Source organism: Brachyhypopomus gauderio, chromosome 2 (assembly GCF_052324685.1).
Source record: "Brachyhypopomus gauderio isolate BG-103 chromosome 2, BGAUD_0.2, whole genome shotgun sequence".
Classification (NCBI taxonomy): domain Eukaryota; kingdom Metazoa; phylum Chordata; class Actinopteri; order Gymnotiformes; family Hypopomidae; genus Brachyhypopomus; species Brachyhypopomus gauderio.
In genome coordinates, this window is record NC_135212.1 from 16,076,351 (window position 1) to 16,092,821 (window position 16,471).

Sequence of the window (16,471 nt, forward strand, 5' to 3'; positions counted from 1 at the left end):
ATTGGGCTTGATTGCCCCTGGGTCTAGCTCGCGTGCTCCGCCTAGTGGCGGCAGGAGGCACGTGCCTGGGTCTAACCCTGACAGATGAAGGACATGGACAGGACACACACTTACATATCTCAATAATAATACAGAACATGTGCAATGAGACTAGAGATGGGTGAAACAAATTACAAATACGATTGTCTAGACATCGCTAGACACACACACACACACACACACAGGGGCGTACCCAAACCAGCGCACATGCACACAAAGACACGCCTGAGTGACAAGTACATAAGCATTAATGAAGGACTGATTAAGTGAGTAGTTACAAAAATAGATGAAGACAACTTATTAATTACTTATATGTGAAGAGTAATTAATGAAAACTATGGTGATAATTCTCTATTACTTGTTGCTTAGCTAATAAGTACTTAAACATTAATTAAGGAACCAAAAGTAAGTAGTTACGAAAATTGATGAAGACTACTTATTAATTACTTACATGTGACCTAACATAGTAGTTTATTATAGTGAAGAGTAATTAAAGTAAAACTGACGATAATTCTCCATTACCTATTGCTTAGTTAATAAGTACTTAAACATTAATTAAGGAACCGTATTGTAAAGGGTTACCTAATATTCTACTAAATAGGTTGTAGACTCACTGTCTCATTGGCATAAGACAGGGGTGCCCAATACGTCGATCGCGATCTACTGGTCGATCGTGAAGGAAGTGTGGGTAGATCGCATGACATTAAAAAGTAGGGGATGAATGACAGGCTATCATCCATCTGCACTGACAGTTGTATTTTGATTGACATACAGGTGATGTCTGAACTTCTGACAACCTACGCATGCTCATTAAACCGCGCTAACTTGTTCAGTTACCTTGCAGGGTAGCTAGCCTCCAATTTGTTTAAACTAAATACAACAAAGGGTATAAAAATGAGTGCCGTAGCTGGTCCGAGTAAGAAGCTTAAAACCTACCAATACAATACAGAATGGGAGGATATTCTAAGTGTGTTTGCCTCATCTGTCAAGGAGAAGGAGAAAGGTGAAAGAATTTCACCAGACAGCAGTCATTTTTCTCACATCCGACCACAAAAGCGAAGGCACCCACTGAAGCATCATTTTGGGTGAGTCACTTAATTGTTAAGCACAAGAAGTCCTTCCAAGACAGTTGATAGAAGAGGCATTTCTTGAAGCCGCTAATTCCTTGTTCTGAGTCTTTAAAACAAATCGGAAATATTATCTTCAATCAAAGCTCTCCAGCTATCGAGGAATACTGTCACACTGTGACGGGCAGGGTGTGCGAACTAAAAAGGAAGCGATCACGCCAAGTCTCAGGGAAAAAGGATGGTTTAATAGAAAGTGTGCAAACCAAAACCCGTGCAATAGATCCAAATTAAGGATATAATGACCAGCGGTCAACTGGTACAAAGACAAGACATATATAGGCAAACAAACGACCCTCAGGTGAGACGGATCACGGGCTCCGCCCACCTGAGGGACGCACACGACGTCACAAAACAACAACAACAACAGCCGCTGTGGACAGAGGCGACCGGTAGGGGGCCGCCTCACCGTGACACACACGGCGCTCTGAAGCCATGACCGAGGATTTGACCCAGCAACTTTGGAAGGATATTGTTTCTCACTACAATTAGCTATACTTTAAAATACTTTATAAATATAATGAATTATTATTAATTATTAATAATAACTTAAATAATGATAATATAGAAGAAATCCATTTGTTTTACATTTTTATAGTAGGTGGATCATTTTGACTTGGTCATCTTATAAGTAGCAATCTGAAAAGGTGTGGGCACCCCTGGCATAAGAGGTCTTTAAATCTAGACGTAAGACTCACTTATTTAATCAAGCCTTCAGTTAATATTCCCCTTGTAAGGTGTGGGGCTGGGGGGCCCCCAGACATTGAGATTTTTGGTAATCTGAGATGTTGATGATGTCATCCGGCTGTGTCATGGCATCACTCTAGTTATGACAATGACTAGACTGGAAAGCAATGTCTTAGTGAGCCCTCATGACTGTGGTCACCTCTGAACCCCTCCCTTTAGTTGTGCTGCTATAGATTAGCCTGCTGGAGCCACATGCTAATCACTGGCACGTGAGCTATGTACGTTTAAATCAATGATGGCTTAAATTGATGTCCACACACTCAGTCTGTATTGTCTATCTTTTTGCATGCTTCTACCCAAGACGATTGCATGCAAGCACCTACAGGCACCTGGGAGATGGTCTGGCTTGCCAGTGGATGTTCTGATGCCGGGGTTGGAAGTGCCATTGCTGCAAGAGGATGTGCTGATGCTAGCTCCTACCTGAGGCTCACCATCTACACCGAAGGGACTATGACTACTTGGCCGGGGAACTAGAACCATAACTATAACTGTAGAACCACCTTTTGTCCACAAATACGGACTTGTGGTAACAGGCCGCCCGATGGAGGATGGGTTCCCTTTTGAGTCTTGCTCCTCCCGAGGTTTCTTCCTAATTCCCACCATCATAGGGAGTTTTTCCTTGCCACTGTCGACTTTGGTTTGCTCATTAGGGATCTGGACCCATACGATTGTAAAGCTGCTTTGTGACAACATGTGTTATAAAAAGCGCTATATATAAAAATTTGACTTGACTTGACTAGAACATGGTTAGCCAGAATGCGGCTGTCCAACTTAAAAAAAAAAAAAAAAGCCCATCACACTCCACATATGTTTTCAACATATGATGCCCCCTCGGTCAATGCAGTTAAAACACCATGCACCCCCAGTCAACGCCGCCTAGAACCAGGCCTGCTTCCCAATTATGTCTAAATATATGTGTGCACATAATGTGGCTCTTTGCAGTACCATAGTATAGGTTTGGCCATCCCTGCTCTAGAACATCTCACAGTGATAGTGATTTCTTAGAAATCTACATTCCCTATTATCCTGCCCTTTTAGACATCAGTAAAATCATATTCTTTGTCCATGACAATCATTTTGCGCTCTGCTAGTTATGACGCTCAAATTTATATGGGTGGCAAACCCTGACACATGACATCTGAGATATCCCGGGCTGAATTGTCAAATACAGCTATGACGTAGTTCATAAAACCAGCTTGAGATGAGAGATTCAGTTTCAGACAAGGCAGCAATCAGACCAGTTTACCCATCATCAGTGTTGATAATTACATTCTTAATGTATACTCATTATCATATTCTTATATGATGCCCTCTTACAGATCACGGTTTTAAAAGTTTTGAATACTTATTGCTTTTCTTAATATGTCTGACAATTCTCTCTGATTTCTGAGTCACCATCATGGACCAAAGTTAGATAAATGTTTGCTTTAGTTTCCAGTCTTTGTAAATTGTAAATTTAATTTTATTTGTAATAATATACAAACAAATAAACACACAGAAACTCACCACAGAAATGAGAGGGGTAAGGTATTTCCAGCACAGCCTAAAGATGAAATTAGGATACGACCCTGACATATCTTCAATGATATCACACATGCGTTCTGCCCCTGTGGTAGACAAACATATGACTTTGGAAAGGGGGCAAATGACAGATGGCACTACATGTAAGTAGACATTAAATATGTGTTCATTTGTATCGTGGACATACAGTTAAACCATAAAAGACAAATAGGTCTAATTTCTTGGTTCTCGTGGAACTATATTTGTGTTTGGTGGAGAGAAAAGGACCATAAAGGTGTTACTGTGTGTATTAGGGATGGGAAGATTCACCGATTCACATCGGTGAATCGGCACATGTCTGCGATTCGACTGCACCGGTAGATTCAACGTGCATCGGGTTTAATTTGCGGGCGAATTTACGGTGCATCGACTCTAGCCTTTTTGCATCGGCAAATACCATGGTTAAATTGGTTGTTTTGTTTTCCAGTATCTATTCCTTATTCTAATGTATTTACAGAGGCAACATACCGTACACAACAAAGACGGAGGGAAACGAGAGCATTAGCAACGACAAATATATTTAATGCACCAAAAAAGACACACAAATCAAACGTGTGGCAATATTTCGGGTTTTTTAAGCGAGGTGGTCAACTTGACAAGACGCACGCAATCTGCAATCAATGCCGTGGGGCTATCAAATACTAGCACAACGAACCTGGCGACACAAATGAAAAGACGGCACGGTGTGGACATCTCTGCGGCCGCTACCCCCTCGTAAGTCTAGCAGACAGTAGTGTTGCAGATCATAATTTTCACTATGTTAATACAGTACTTTTAAAAACTGTTCATCTTGTGTTTTAAACGTTTTGTATAAATATAGATGGAGAAAATAACTTAATAATTCACTTGAATAAATTAATGCTCTGTCTGAATATACTGAATTATGCATTTTTTATATTATGTATTGGTGTTGCTCCATTGAAAACAACCAGGGGTGAGTTTCCCGAAACGTTCTTAGCGCTAAGTACTTCTTAACCTCATACGTTTCATATGATGTTACGAGCGCTACGAACGTTTCGGGAAACCCACCCCAGATGGATACATCCCTTAAATTGTTAGAGAGTTAAGTAGAATTGTGCTATTGAGTTAAGAAAACTGATGGGTTAGGCCAATACATCCTCAAACCTCAACTAATTGTATCGAATGATCATTTATCAAACCGAATCCTCATATAATAAGTCATATCGTTATCAAATCATTATGAATCGCATCATATCGTGAACAGGAGTGATTTGTATCGCATCGTATTGACAAGGGGTTTCAGAGTATCGCAGTTATATCGTTTCAGTGACAGTGTATCAAGATGTGTATCGAATCTACCTTAGTGGTGAAGATATAAATCCTTAGTGTGTATGTGTGAGTGTTAGAGGGATGTCTGTGCTTAGGTCCAGGGTCAGAATTAGTAATGTTAGAGTTAAGGGCTAGAGTTGGGTACTATAATTAGTGTTATGGGTTAAGATTTGTTACGGCCTAACTCACCAAAGATCCAACCCACAGCCAGTGATTGAAACACAGACAAGAAGAGGAGGCAGGCACCATTACAGGCATAGTAGTCAAGTAACTGAAACACATACATTCCCCCCTACTGGACAGAGCACAGGTTACATTTTAATGTTTGATGAATATGTTGTGAGAAAATCTATCAAATTTCCAAACATTTCAAAGCATTAATGTATACCTTAGGGTACCTTATCTTACACCTGTTTAAGAAAAGCATGCCATTCTAGATTTAGTAGTGCCATACATGCCAATTTTTCTGTCTCTCTTATGTGTTTTTTTTGTGCTGTCAATTCCAGGTGCCGCGATTAAAAGTCCTCACCAGGATTTTGCTCAGGCTTCCTGGATTGTGTTGATTCCACTAATTTTTCCTGGATTGCTAATTAGAAAATCTAGCAAGCTTGAGCAAAATCCTGGTGAGGACTTTTAATCGCGGCACCTGGAATTGACAGCACTAGTTTTTTATACACTTTTTGACCCCATTCCCCAACTGGACCTCTGTAACCATGATGATTTGGCTGAAGAAGCAGATGAGGCAGAAGAGTAGGAGAAAAACCTCTCTCCTCCCAGGTCTGCGCAGCACTGTAGGGAAAATATCTGTCACAGATGTAATGATCACCTCCATACAGACAAACTGAAAGTAAGGAGAAAAGCACAACATAACTCAATATTCAATACTTTGTATAAACTGTGTGTCTGTGAGTGAGAGAGAAAGTGAGAGAGCACATACCTGTGTGTCCAGGCCAAGCAGAATAATCATAAAGAAGAAGCATACAGCCCATAGGTGAGGTAAAGGCATCATAGCCACTGCCTGAGGATAAGCTATAAAAGCTAGACCAGGTCCTAAGAGAGTCATAAGAGCTCTTAAGTGTTGATTTGATCTGAATAACAATCTCTAATTTAATCATTTTGCTAAAGGGGATCTCAAATATTGTAATCTGTGAAGATGTTTAAAACATATTCAAACAGATTTAAACAGACTTTACTGCTGTCCATTTTAAACTATGGGTCCCCTAGTTTGGGAGGCTGTTTGTGGTGAATGCTGTGGTACCGGACTCTGCTACGTCCTCTACTGCAGCACCCTGCTCATGAGCCATAAAGCCCAGAACTGAGAATACAGCAAAGCCTGCCACCAAGCTTGTACAGCTGTTCAAAAGACATAGCCAAAAAGAATCTCTGACAAACAACACACACACACACACACACAGAAATGCACATACTGTGAAGTAGATATTTTTTTACTTAACAGGAAGCAGACACAGGCACTTTTATTTTCTTGTCACTTTCTTGGATCATACAAGGTTCTACACTGAATATGACATATGACTCAGTTTTATTATTATTTTTTAATAATCTAAATATAATATGTATGGGACCTGAAATAATGATAATTACTTTTATATGAATGCATATAATATACTGCAAATTAATTTTTAGTTATCTACCATTACCACCTTTTGTCCACAAATACGGACTTGTGCTAACAGGCCGCCCAATGGAGGACAGGTTCCCTTTTGAGTCTTGGTGCTCCCAAGGTTTCTTCCTAATCCCCACCATCGTAGGGAGTTTTTCCTTACCACTGTCACCTTTGGCTTGCTCATTAGGGATCTGGACCCATACGATTCTAAAGCTGCTTTGTGACAACATGTGTTGTAAAAAGTGCTATATAAATAAATTTGACTTGACTTAATCTAATTACATGTACTTTGCCTGCTATTACTGCTGGATTGAGTAGAGAGCCCTTTTCATGTGTTCACATCGATTACAAATACGAAACTCAAAACATTTTTGGACACAACTGGTTTTTCCTGGAAATATATATGATCATCACTGGAATAAAGGTGCAAGGTGCACTACTGCATAGCTCTACAGCAAAATGATATATGCTGACCAAGAATTCCATAATATAAAAAATTTTTTTTAGATTATGTCTCTCACAGTGGACATGCTCCTAAGATGAAAATTTCTCCTATGTTAGTAAAATAGGTAATTCAGTTGGAATTTATTTTTACTTATATAATATACATATTGCTGATTGGCTGACTGCTGCTCTTTAAGTAGGGTTTGGCTAGTTACAAATAGGGCTGCCCATATCCTTACTAAAAAAAATCATACATTGTGTGCAATTATTAAGGAGGTACAGTGCTCTTGGTTAATTATACAGTGCTCTCGGTTAATCCACAATGTCAATAAACCTCAAACATGAATGTTTCAGAATGTATAAATGAAGTTTGGGCTTTCTTTGGAGAATATCTGTATGTGCACAATTATTGGGCAACTATTATTGTGCAGAATTATTATGCAGCCAAATGAAAAACACATTTTAACATGTTACTTTTTAATTTTTATCTGTTCAAGTGAGAATTATAAACTATCAACTCAAATCCTTCCACTAAGCATTTCTGACATATAAAAAAAGATCAGTGACCAATTGTCACGGTGAGGCGGCCCCCTACCGGTCGCCTCCATCCACAGCGGCTGTTGTTGTTGTTGTTTTGTTGCGTTGTGTGTCCCTCAGGTGGGCGTGATCCGTCTCACCTGAGGGTCGTTTGTTTGCCTATATATGTCTTGTCTATGTACCAGTTGACCGCTGGTCATTATATCCTTCAATTGGATCTATGTCACAGGTTTTTGGTTTGCGCACTTTCAATTAAACCATGCTTTTTCCCTGAGACTTGGTGTGATTGCTTCCCTTTTATTTCACATTCCCTGCCCGTCACAGAATGACCAGCCACTTTCGGAAGCCGCCAGTCTCTTCTTCTTTCTCCTTTGTTCGTGTTCATGTCTCGTGGTAAGTGTTTGTCTGTGTGGTGTTTTGAGAAGAGTTCCGCCGTGCTTTTGTTTTGTGTTTGTGGCACGGCGAGGACCAGGGCTGTCTTCCCTGGGAACAACTCTTCGTGTTTGTTGTCTGTTTTGAAGAGTTCCGCCGGGCTTTCGTGTTTGTGGCACGGCGAGGACCAGGGCATCTTCCCTGGAAAGACTCTTCGTGTTTTGTGAGAGTTAAAATGTGTGTACGTGTTAACGGACGTGTGGTTCAGTGTGTGTGCTCGTTGTGTTTCATGTTAAATGTTTTATGTGTGACGCTGGTGCCGCTCCTCACCGTCGCCTCACTCCCCATTTTGTCTTGTGTTTCATGTCGGGAGCGACTGCGAACATGAGCGGCGTGTCACTATTTGTGTGTATATGTAAAGCGCGCATTGGTGGGTCCCGTCTGTTTATTTGTACACAGTTTTTTTTGTTTGTCTAGTATTTGCGTGTGTGTTTTGTCCTCGCGTGCATGTGAAATGTTGCGTGTAATTCCACGCATGCTCCTCCCCTTAAATGTGTGTTTGGGGGGGGGGACCAGCTGTGGTCCCTTGCCATGGGGTATGGCACGGAGGGCGTCAATGGTGCGCGTTTGTGTTGGTGTGTGGTTGGGTGTGTGTGTGTGTGTTCTGTGCAGGTGCTTCTCCCTGGCGGTGGATCGTGATGTTCCTGGACCTTGTGGGGGTCTCCACCTGGCAGGAGCCCCCTTATGTTGTGGGGTGACCGGAGCCCGGTCATAAAGAGCCCCTCCCTAGAGGGCTGGGACCCCCGGATGTTTGGGAACCATGGGGCTCCGGTCTGAAGAGCTCCTGCTGAAGATGGAGATCCTCCCTCCTGCTCGGGGTGACCAGGAGGCCCTTGGGGCTGCTCCCCAGCCCGCGGGGGGGGGGGGGGGGGGGGGGTGCTCTGGGCCTCGGTCTCTGGCGCTCCTGGGTTGGGTGGAGGAGTCCACCTTGTAAAGGGAGGCCCCGGCTGGGGCTGACTTCCCAGGAGGCTGGGGTGGCCCCTAGCAGAAGGCAGGGGTCAGCTCCGGGTGGAGGTAGGTCCAGGAGTTGAAGTAGCCATGCCTCGGGGAGGTAGCCTGCACGCACACACACTAGGGACTATAAAGGAGCCGTAGCTCCTCGTCCTCACACCTGTGGGGCTCTCCGGCTGAAGGCCGGTTAGGGCGTGAGGGCCCTGTGACCGACCGGGGCGTGGTTTTGTGTTGTTAATGGCCCAGTCGGTCCAGGGTCCCGCCCAGGGAGGTGAGCTAATCAATGTTTTGTGTTTTGTGTTTCAGCTCCTGGACTGCAGGGGGTGTGTCCCTGCCTGTCCTTGCCTTCCTGCCCCTTTATGTTTTGTGTGCAGCTGCTGTGTGCCACACACCCAGTGGAGGTGAGTGCGGCTTGGTGGGGGGGGTCTGTCATGGTGAGGCGGCCCCCTACTGGTCGCCTCCGTCCACAGCGGCTGTTGTTGTTGTTTTGTTGCGTTGTGTGCGTCCCTCAGGTGGGTGGAGCCCGTGATTCGTCTCACCTGAGGGTCGTTTGTTTGCCTATATATGTCTTGTCTTTGTACCAGTTAACCGCTTGTCATTATATCCATAATTTGGATCTATATTACGGGTTTTTGGTTTGCGCACTTTCAATTAAACCATCCTTTTTCCCTGAGACTTGGCGTGATCGCTTCCACTTTATTTCACACTCCCTGCCCGTCACACCAATATAGCCACCCTTCTTCTCAATAACAGTGATAAGAATTCCATTCATGGAGTCTGTCAGTTTCTTGATCAGTTTGACAATCAACTTCTTGTACAGCAGCAACCACAGCCTCCCAGACACTGTTCAGAGTGGTGTGCTATTTTCCTTCACTGTAAATCTCCCCTTTAAGAATTGCCCACAAGTTCTCAATTGGGTTCAGGTCAGGTGAGGAAGGGGGCCACACCATGCATTTTTCATCTTTAATGCCTTTACTGGCTAGCCATGCAAAGATGTTCTTGGATGCATGTGATGGAGCATTGTCCTGCATAAAAATAAAAAGTCTTTTTGAAAGATGCAGACTTCCTCCTGTACCACTGCTTAAAGAAAGTGCTAAAACTGGCAGTAGGCTTGGAATTTTGAGCCCATCTTCAATCCGAAAAGGACCGACCAGCTCATCTTTAATGATATCAGCCCATACCTGTACCCCACCTCCACCTGGTTGACATCTGACTTGAAATGGAGCTTCCATTACTGATCCAGCCACGGGCCCATCCATCTAGTCCGTCAAGAGTCACTGGTCTGGTTTTAGCCTTTCTTACCTTGGCCATGTCTCTGAGCACTGAACTTGTACTTCTTGGTACTCCAGGAAGATTGCAGTTCTGGAATATGACAGAACTGGAAGATAATGGGTTCCTGGTAGCTTCACGCTTAGTTCATCTCAAATCCTTTTAATTCCGTCTTTTTTCCTCCCCTGTTGACTATTTGCAACAAAACATTTGATAGTTCTGTGATCACGTCCCAATATCTTAGCAATTTCAAGAGTGCTGCATCCCTCTGAGAGACCTTTGGTAATTTTTTACTTTTCAGAGTCAGTTAAATCTCTCTTTTGGCCCATTTTGCCTAAAGAAAAAAGCTGCCTAATAATTGTGCACACCTTGAAATAGGGTGTTCATCTCCTTAGGCCACATCCTCCCTCATTACACAGGCACACATGTTGACTTGCTATTTTCCAGGGATGGCAAAGCCCTCAACAGCCTGGCTTATCCCATTTGACCACCTAATTCCACTAAAGCAGGTATAGGCCCTATTATGTCTTGTATCTGAGATGAAGGAAGCTTGTTTCTTATGTGGTTCCTAAACTCTGGAAGTCTGCAATATTGTTCAGACCGTAATGCAAACAAAAAAAATGCTGTTTTTAAATCCAGACTAAATCATACTTTACACTGACCTTTATGTAGTTTATTGGGTCTTTTATTTACCTGTAGCAGTTGTTGGTGTATGGATTGTAGCTTCCTAATGTAGTAATTGAGCCCACACCTACACTGTATGAGAAGAAGACCTGAGTTCCTGCCTCCATCCACACCTGTATAAGGAAAAAATTAAAGAAAAAAAAAGACTTTTCATGATCACTCAGATTTTTTAAGTACCAAGTGTTTCTTTTTAACGGCAACATTATCAATGTTTTATTTAGTACTGTCATTGTCTCTTGTGTGTTTATACTCCTTGTGTGTTGTATGTTTATACTCCTGTTTTCAGTTCTTGTTTGCTGGTCTGTTTCTACTGCTGAGTTTTCCGTGAGTCTTTAGTTCTCCCTGGTTTTCCTGTAGTCAGTGTACGACGGTAACTTATTTCAGCGCTTTTCCTGCCTTCATTTTTGGTGGAGGTTTTTGTTCTTTGTTTTGCATGGTCTGGCACTTGGGTTTCCCTATCACTTTAAAACTGTCACATGGTTCCCGCCTCCCCTCTGTCAGTCATGTCTTGTTTTGTTCTCTGTGTGTTTGAGTGTCTTTTATTTTGAAATTCCTAGTTGTCTCTGTCTTCACACCCCTGCCTTGTTCGCTGCCCCTTGTTATTGCCTTCAGGTGTGTCTTGTTGGGTTCCTTGTTTAGTGAGTGTATTTAAGTCCTGTGTTTTGGTCTCTAGTGTTGTCGGTTATTGTGAGTTGTAAGCAGTAAGTTGTAAGTTCTGGTTTTGTTCTTGTTGTTTGCATTCTTGCACTTTCTATGTATTTTATGTTAGCCTTTCATGTCACCTCTGTTCTTTGTTGAGTTCTGTCATTTTTATGTCAGTTATTTCATTAAAACTCCTCAAATCTGCAGTTGTGTCCCACCTGCTCAGCCCATCCGTTACAAAAACCTTGTGGTGGAATTCGCGACTGAGAGCCGCCGCTTTACAATTATCTTTAGCCTGTTCTTTTGTGTGCTTAGTCTTGTGTTTAGTTATTCCATTTAGTACCCTTAAGATTTGCCCCTAATAAAGCTCAAGGAAGCATATGTATCCTTGCAATTTCTCCATATGTTGACATTTTGCAAAATGAAGGCCTTAATTAAGATAACAATTAAGAACCTTAAGACCCTGCTGAGTAAAACATATCTTTTCAACATATATGAGGAAAAATCTACAGATAAACATACTATCAGAATCATTACACAAACCAAGGAAAAGAGCAAAGGGGAGAAATGCCACCTGTGGGTCAAGGAGATGCTGAGGGTCAGGGTATATGTAAAACATGATGCCCTGTAGGGCTCCAGGAAGTGTCAGGCCTCGAATCAGCAACACGAGCAACATCACATAGGGGAATGTTGCTGTGAAATACACCACCTAAAAATGATATTTTATGAGTACAATATTTTTTTGAGATGCATTTCATGCAAGTTGTAATACACTATATTGCCAAAAGTATTTGCTCACCTTCCTTGACACTCATATGAGCTTCAGTCACATCCAATTCCTAATCTACTGGGAAGACTAACCATAAGGTTTATGGGTGTGTTTATGGGGATTTTTGACCATTCTTCCAGAAGCGCATTTGTGAGGTCACATACTGATGTTGGATGAGAAGGCCTGGCTCTCAGTCTCCGCTCTAATTCATCCCAAAGGTGTTCTATTGGGGTAAGGTCAGGACTCTGTGCAGACCAGTCAAGTTCATCCACTCCAGACTCTTGTCATCCATGTCTTTATGGACCTTGCTTTGTGCACAACTGTCATGTTGGAAGAGGAAGGGGCCAGCTCCAAATTGTTCCCCCAAAGTTAGGAGTATGGAATTGTCCAAAATATCTTGGCATGCTGATGCATTCAGAGTTCCTTTCACTGGAACTAAGGGGCCAAGCCCAGCTCCTGAAAACGTATACTTGGCACAATGCAGTCAGACAAGTACCGTTCTCCTGGCAACCGCCAAAACCAGACTCGTCCATCAGATTGCCAGATGGGGAAGCGCGATTTGTTAATCCAGAGAACACTCCTCCAGTGCTCTAGAGTCCAGTGGCGACATACTGTATATCACTGCATCTGACGCTTTGCATTGCACTTGGTGGTATATGGCTTGGATGCAGGTGCTGGACCACAGAAACAGATTTCAAATAAGCTCTCTGCGCACTGTTCTTGAGCTAAACTGAAGGCCACATGAAGTTTGGATGTCTGTAGTGATTGACTCTGCAGAAAGTTGGCAACCTCCTCGCACTATGTGCTTCAACATCTGCTGAACCCGCTCTGTCAGTTTACGTGGCCTACCACTTCGTTGTTGAGTTGTTGTTCCCAAATACTTCTATTTTCTTATAATACAGCTGACAGTTGACTGTGGAATATTTAGGAGCAAGGAAATTTCATGACTGGGTTTGTTGCACAGGTGGCATCCTATCACAGTTCCACACAGGAATTCTCTGAGCTCCTGAGAGCGACCCATTCTTTCACAAATGTTTATAAAAACAGTCTTCATGTCTAGGTGCTTAATTCTATACACCTGTGGCCATGGAAGTGATTGGAACACCTGATTACGATAATTTTGGATGGGTGAGCGAATAATTTTAGCAATATAGTGTAGCATTTGCTTCAACCATAATTTTAGGTTACATAGAGTTTGAGTCTCAAAGCACACACCTTACCAGTGGACCTGATTCCCTTCCATATGCAAAAATAGCAGATGATCCACATTGCAATGAGACACAGGAGAATCTCCCAGTTGACTTTACCCACCTCTTCAATGCCACCAGAGAGGGTCAATACCCTGTGTCTGCATTGCAAAATTGAGAAAGATATACTTGACAATAATCAAGTTTGTACTTAACATGTAACATTAAGGGAGGCAAGCACAACGAGGCAAGTATCGGTGGAATACACACGTTTAGTCAACACACTGTGAAGTCCAGTGTGGATAGCGCACAGCACTCTGACATCAAACACAAAAACGTACATAGGCTTCAGACAAAGACGAGCACAAGACATTGCGCAAAATAGACAAACTACACAATCCCCAGTGATCACGAGACAAGTCACAGGTGAGACCAATGAACATGCTCACTTACAATCTACACCCATGGAAATACATATACATACGGGCATAAACAGACGCATAGGACATGAACACGCCCAAATGGAGGGGTCCGGAGCTGCTCCGTGACAGGTCAATTGTACCAAAGCAATTAATAAACTAATATGTAGTTTTCCAGATATGTATAAAAATTGTGTATCCAACAATGACTCAAATACATATATATGGTTCCCATATTAGCTATTGTAACCCACTTACTCCCAGAATTCAGTGGCAGCTGCTGTTGAATTGGTTTGTCCTGTCAAGTTAAGTGCAAATTTCCTTCCAGCAAAATTGCAATCATCTGTGGAAGAGAACAAATTATATAGTAGTTTCACTGTTGCCCCATGGTTTTGTCTCCTCAGTATAAGAAATTCATCCTGTTTGATCAAGTTTACTTGGACTAAATATCCTCCAAAACAATTTCCCAATTTTGTTATTCTCCAATGACCTAAATTGCAAGACACATTATAGTATTTTTCAAAAGTAACACATTATTTTACTTTATATTCATTTTCCTCAGTCAATTTGGTTCATTTCTCAGATCACAATTGAAATTCTCAAAGCTGTTGAAAAACATTAAATTCAATGTAACTTTTGCACATCATAATAGCATTTCTCACTGTGTTCCATATTTTGCAAATGCTTTTGTACATTCATGGACAATTGTCTGCTGTTTTTTGCATTATCTATTGCTTATGTCATGTTTATCAAAATGTGGTCTATGGATTGTCTGTTGAATTGTCTTATCCTCCAAAACAATTAGGCTTTAGGTTATCGCCTAAGTCATTACATGCAAAAGTGCTGAACATGTCAAAAAAACACTTTCTGCTTCATGCAGCAAGTAATGCTCTGCCCAGGGCCGGCGCCACGGGGGGGGCGAATGGGGGCGTCGCCCCCTCAGGCGAGGTGTCCCGCCCCCTCAATGTAAAAAATAAGACCCATTTATTTTACAACAATCGCTACATGGTGCCCCCTCGGCCGCTCGACAATCATTACACGCACCCCCCCCGCTCAACAACTTACGTTCGCTCCCCCGAAATTTTCTGACGCCCCCTCACTGTATATGTTCTGGTGCCGGCCCTGGCTCTGCCACCCAAACTTCAGACTTAAAAAAATCAGCTTGTAGTGTGAAACTACATGTTTCTGTCTTTGTTTTTGCTCTTGTGTGCTGTTTGTGGTGTCCACATTATGGCTCGCAATTCATGAGCATGTTATCTTTTACTTACTAGTCAGAATGTCTTTAGTATACCAGCAGTAGTTTAGAGAAGTCATTTTCTCAGTATCTAAGTAGTGGTTAATGTAAATTACTGTAATGTATAAGTAATTTTAAGTAAATACTAGGGGTGACCTGCAATAGTCGCTGATTCAACTATAGTTGACTCTACCCCCTAGTCAACTATGAACGTCATAGTCGAATGTAGCATTCTAACTGCATGGGGGTGCCCAAGGATGCTGCTAAGAATTAGTTGTTACATGAAATGTCTTTGTTTTCATTATATATAGCCTTTTGTCAAATAAAACCATCCTAATTTCTGGTAATAAATATTTTTAAATGATGTGTGCGCATTAACACTAGGCATTTTCCTTACTACACATTAATAAATCACACCCTGCAGTTGCACAATCCAAATGAGTGAAGCTGAATACGCTACAGTATAGTCAGCGTTTGCCGAGATTATGGCTACTAAAAAAACTTCAAAAGTATTTTGAAAAAGATAAAGATGAAACAAAGTAAAGTGCAAGTTATGTCATCAACATCTTTCATTTCGCACGACAACAACCAACATGGCATACCATTTAAAACGCGTAAGGCAAAAAAAAAAAAAACAGTTAATCCGTTTGTCGTTTCGGTCATGTCGTCTCGTCTTGTCTCGTCACGGTGCGTCTTGGCAAGTAGGCCTATAAACATTTTTTGTTGTTGTTTGCTTTTAAAACTCCATTACTTGAACCTTTCCTTATCATTTTTTTGCTGTTGTGTGGCAATTTTTTAAATATATTTTCAGGCAGGCATATTTTATTTAAAATATTTCTGACATTTTGCACAGTGCACTTTCGCACTGCGCACTGACAGTGACTTTTTTGTTAATGTTCTCTAACGTTTCATTACAAATAACTAAGTAGATAAATAAAAGCTGAATAAAGCCAACCTACCATGTTTATTCATTTATCTGAGTGTTTTAGGTTTTTACTTTGAAGTGGAAAAAAGTCCTGAATGAGAACGGGATCCCATTTAAGGTGCTCTAGAAAAGTGTGTGTTACAGTGTGTTACGGTACAGCTCCCGACCCCACCCCTTTGGGCGTCTGTTTGTTGTCTGCATCTAGTCGTCTGCATCTGTGTGTCTTTGTGGGTGTGGTTGTGTCCGTGTGTGATTATCAGTCTTACCTGTGGCTCGTCTCTCGTTATCACTTGGGGTTTATGTGGTTCGTCTATTTAATGTGCGTTCGCGCAGTGTCCCGTGCTCGTCTTTGTCTGAGTGTCACCCGTTCGTGTTTGTGTTCTGTGTGCGCTGAAGCCTGCACTCAATAAAGTGACGCTTGAGTGTGCGAGCTGGTTTCTGTGCCTCGTCATTCCGCCCGCACCCCCGTGTTACAGAAAGACGAGCCGAAACAGTAATGAAGCCAGGACGTTCGTCCCGTGCCAAGAAGGGGAAGAGGGCGAGCCGACACCACCACCCCTCTTCCCCTGTGCGACGCCGCGATGCTCCCGCGAC

At 42.2% G+C, this 16,471-nt stretch overlaps 1 protein-coding gene across 2 annotated transcripts in view; it reads right to left on the reverse strand.

The window, feature by feature from the left end:
* The window catches only part of LOC143489841 (sodium- and chloride-dependent GABA transporter 2-like), a 78,580-nt gene that overhangs the window by 22,897 nt on the left and 39,212 nt on the right, over nucleotides 1–16,471 (reverse strand). For both annotated transcript variants that reach the window (XM_076988784.1, XM_076988785.1), the window contains 9 exons: nucleotides 13,977–14,061; nucleotides 13,328–13,460; nucleotides 11,918–12,052; nucleotides 10,711–10,814; nucleotides 6,019–6,143; nucleotides 5,698–5,810; nucleotides 5,464–5,601; nucleotides 4,950–5,052; nucleotides 3,417–3,517 (listed from right to left, as the gene is read on the reverse strand). In XM_076988784.1, coding sequence (XP_076844899.1) covers nucleotides 3,417–3,517; nucleotides 4,950–5,052; nucleotides 5,464–5,601; nucleotides 5,698–5,810; nucleotides 6,019–6,143; nucleotides 10,711–10,814; nucleotides 11,918–12,052; nucleotides 13,328–13,460; nucleotides 13,977–14,061 — 1,037 coding nt within the window. The remainder of the gene's footprint in view (nucleotides 1–3,416; nucleotides 3,518–4,949; nucleotides 5,053–5,463; nucleotides 5,602–5,697; nucleotides 5,811–6,018; nucleotides 6,144–10,710; nucleotides 10,815–11,917; nucleotides 12,053–13,327; nucleotides 13,461–13,976; nucleotides 14,062–16,471) is intronic.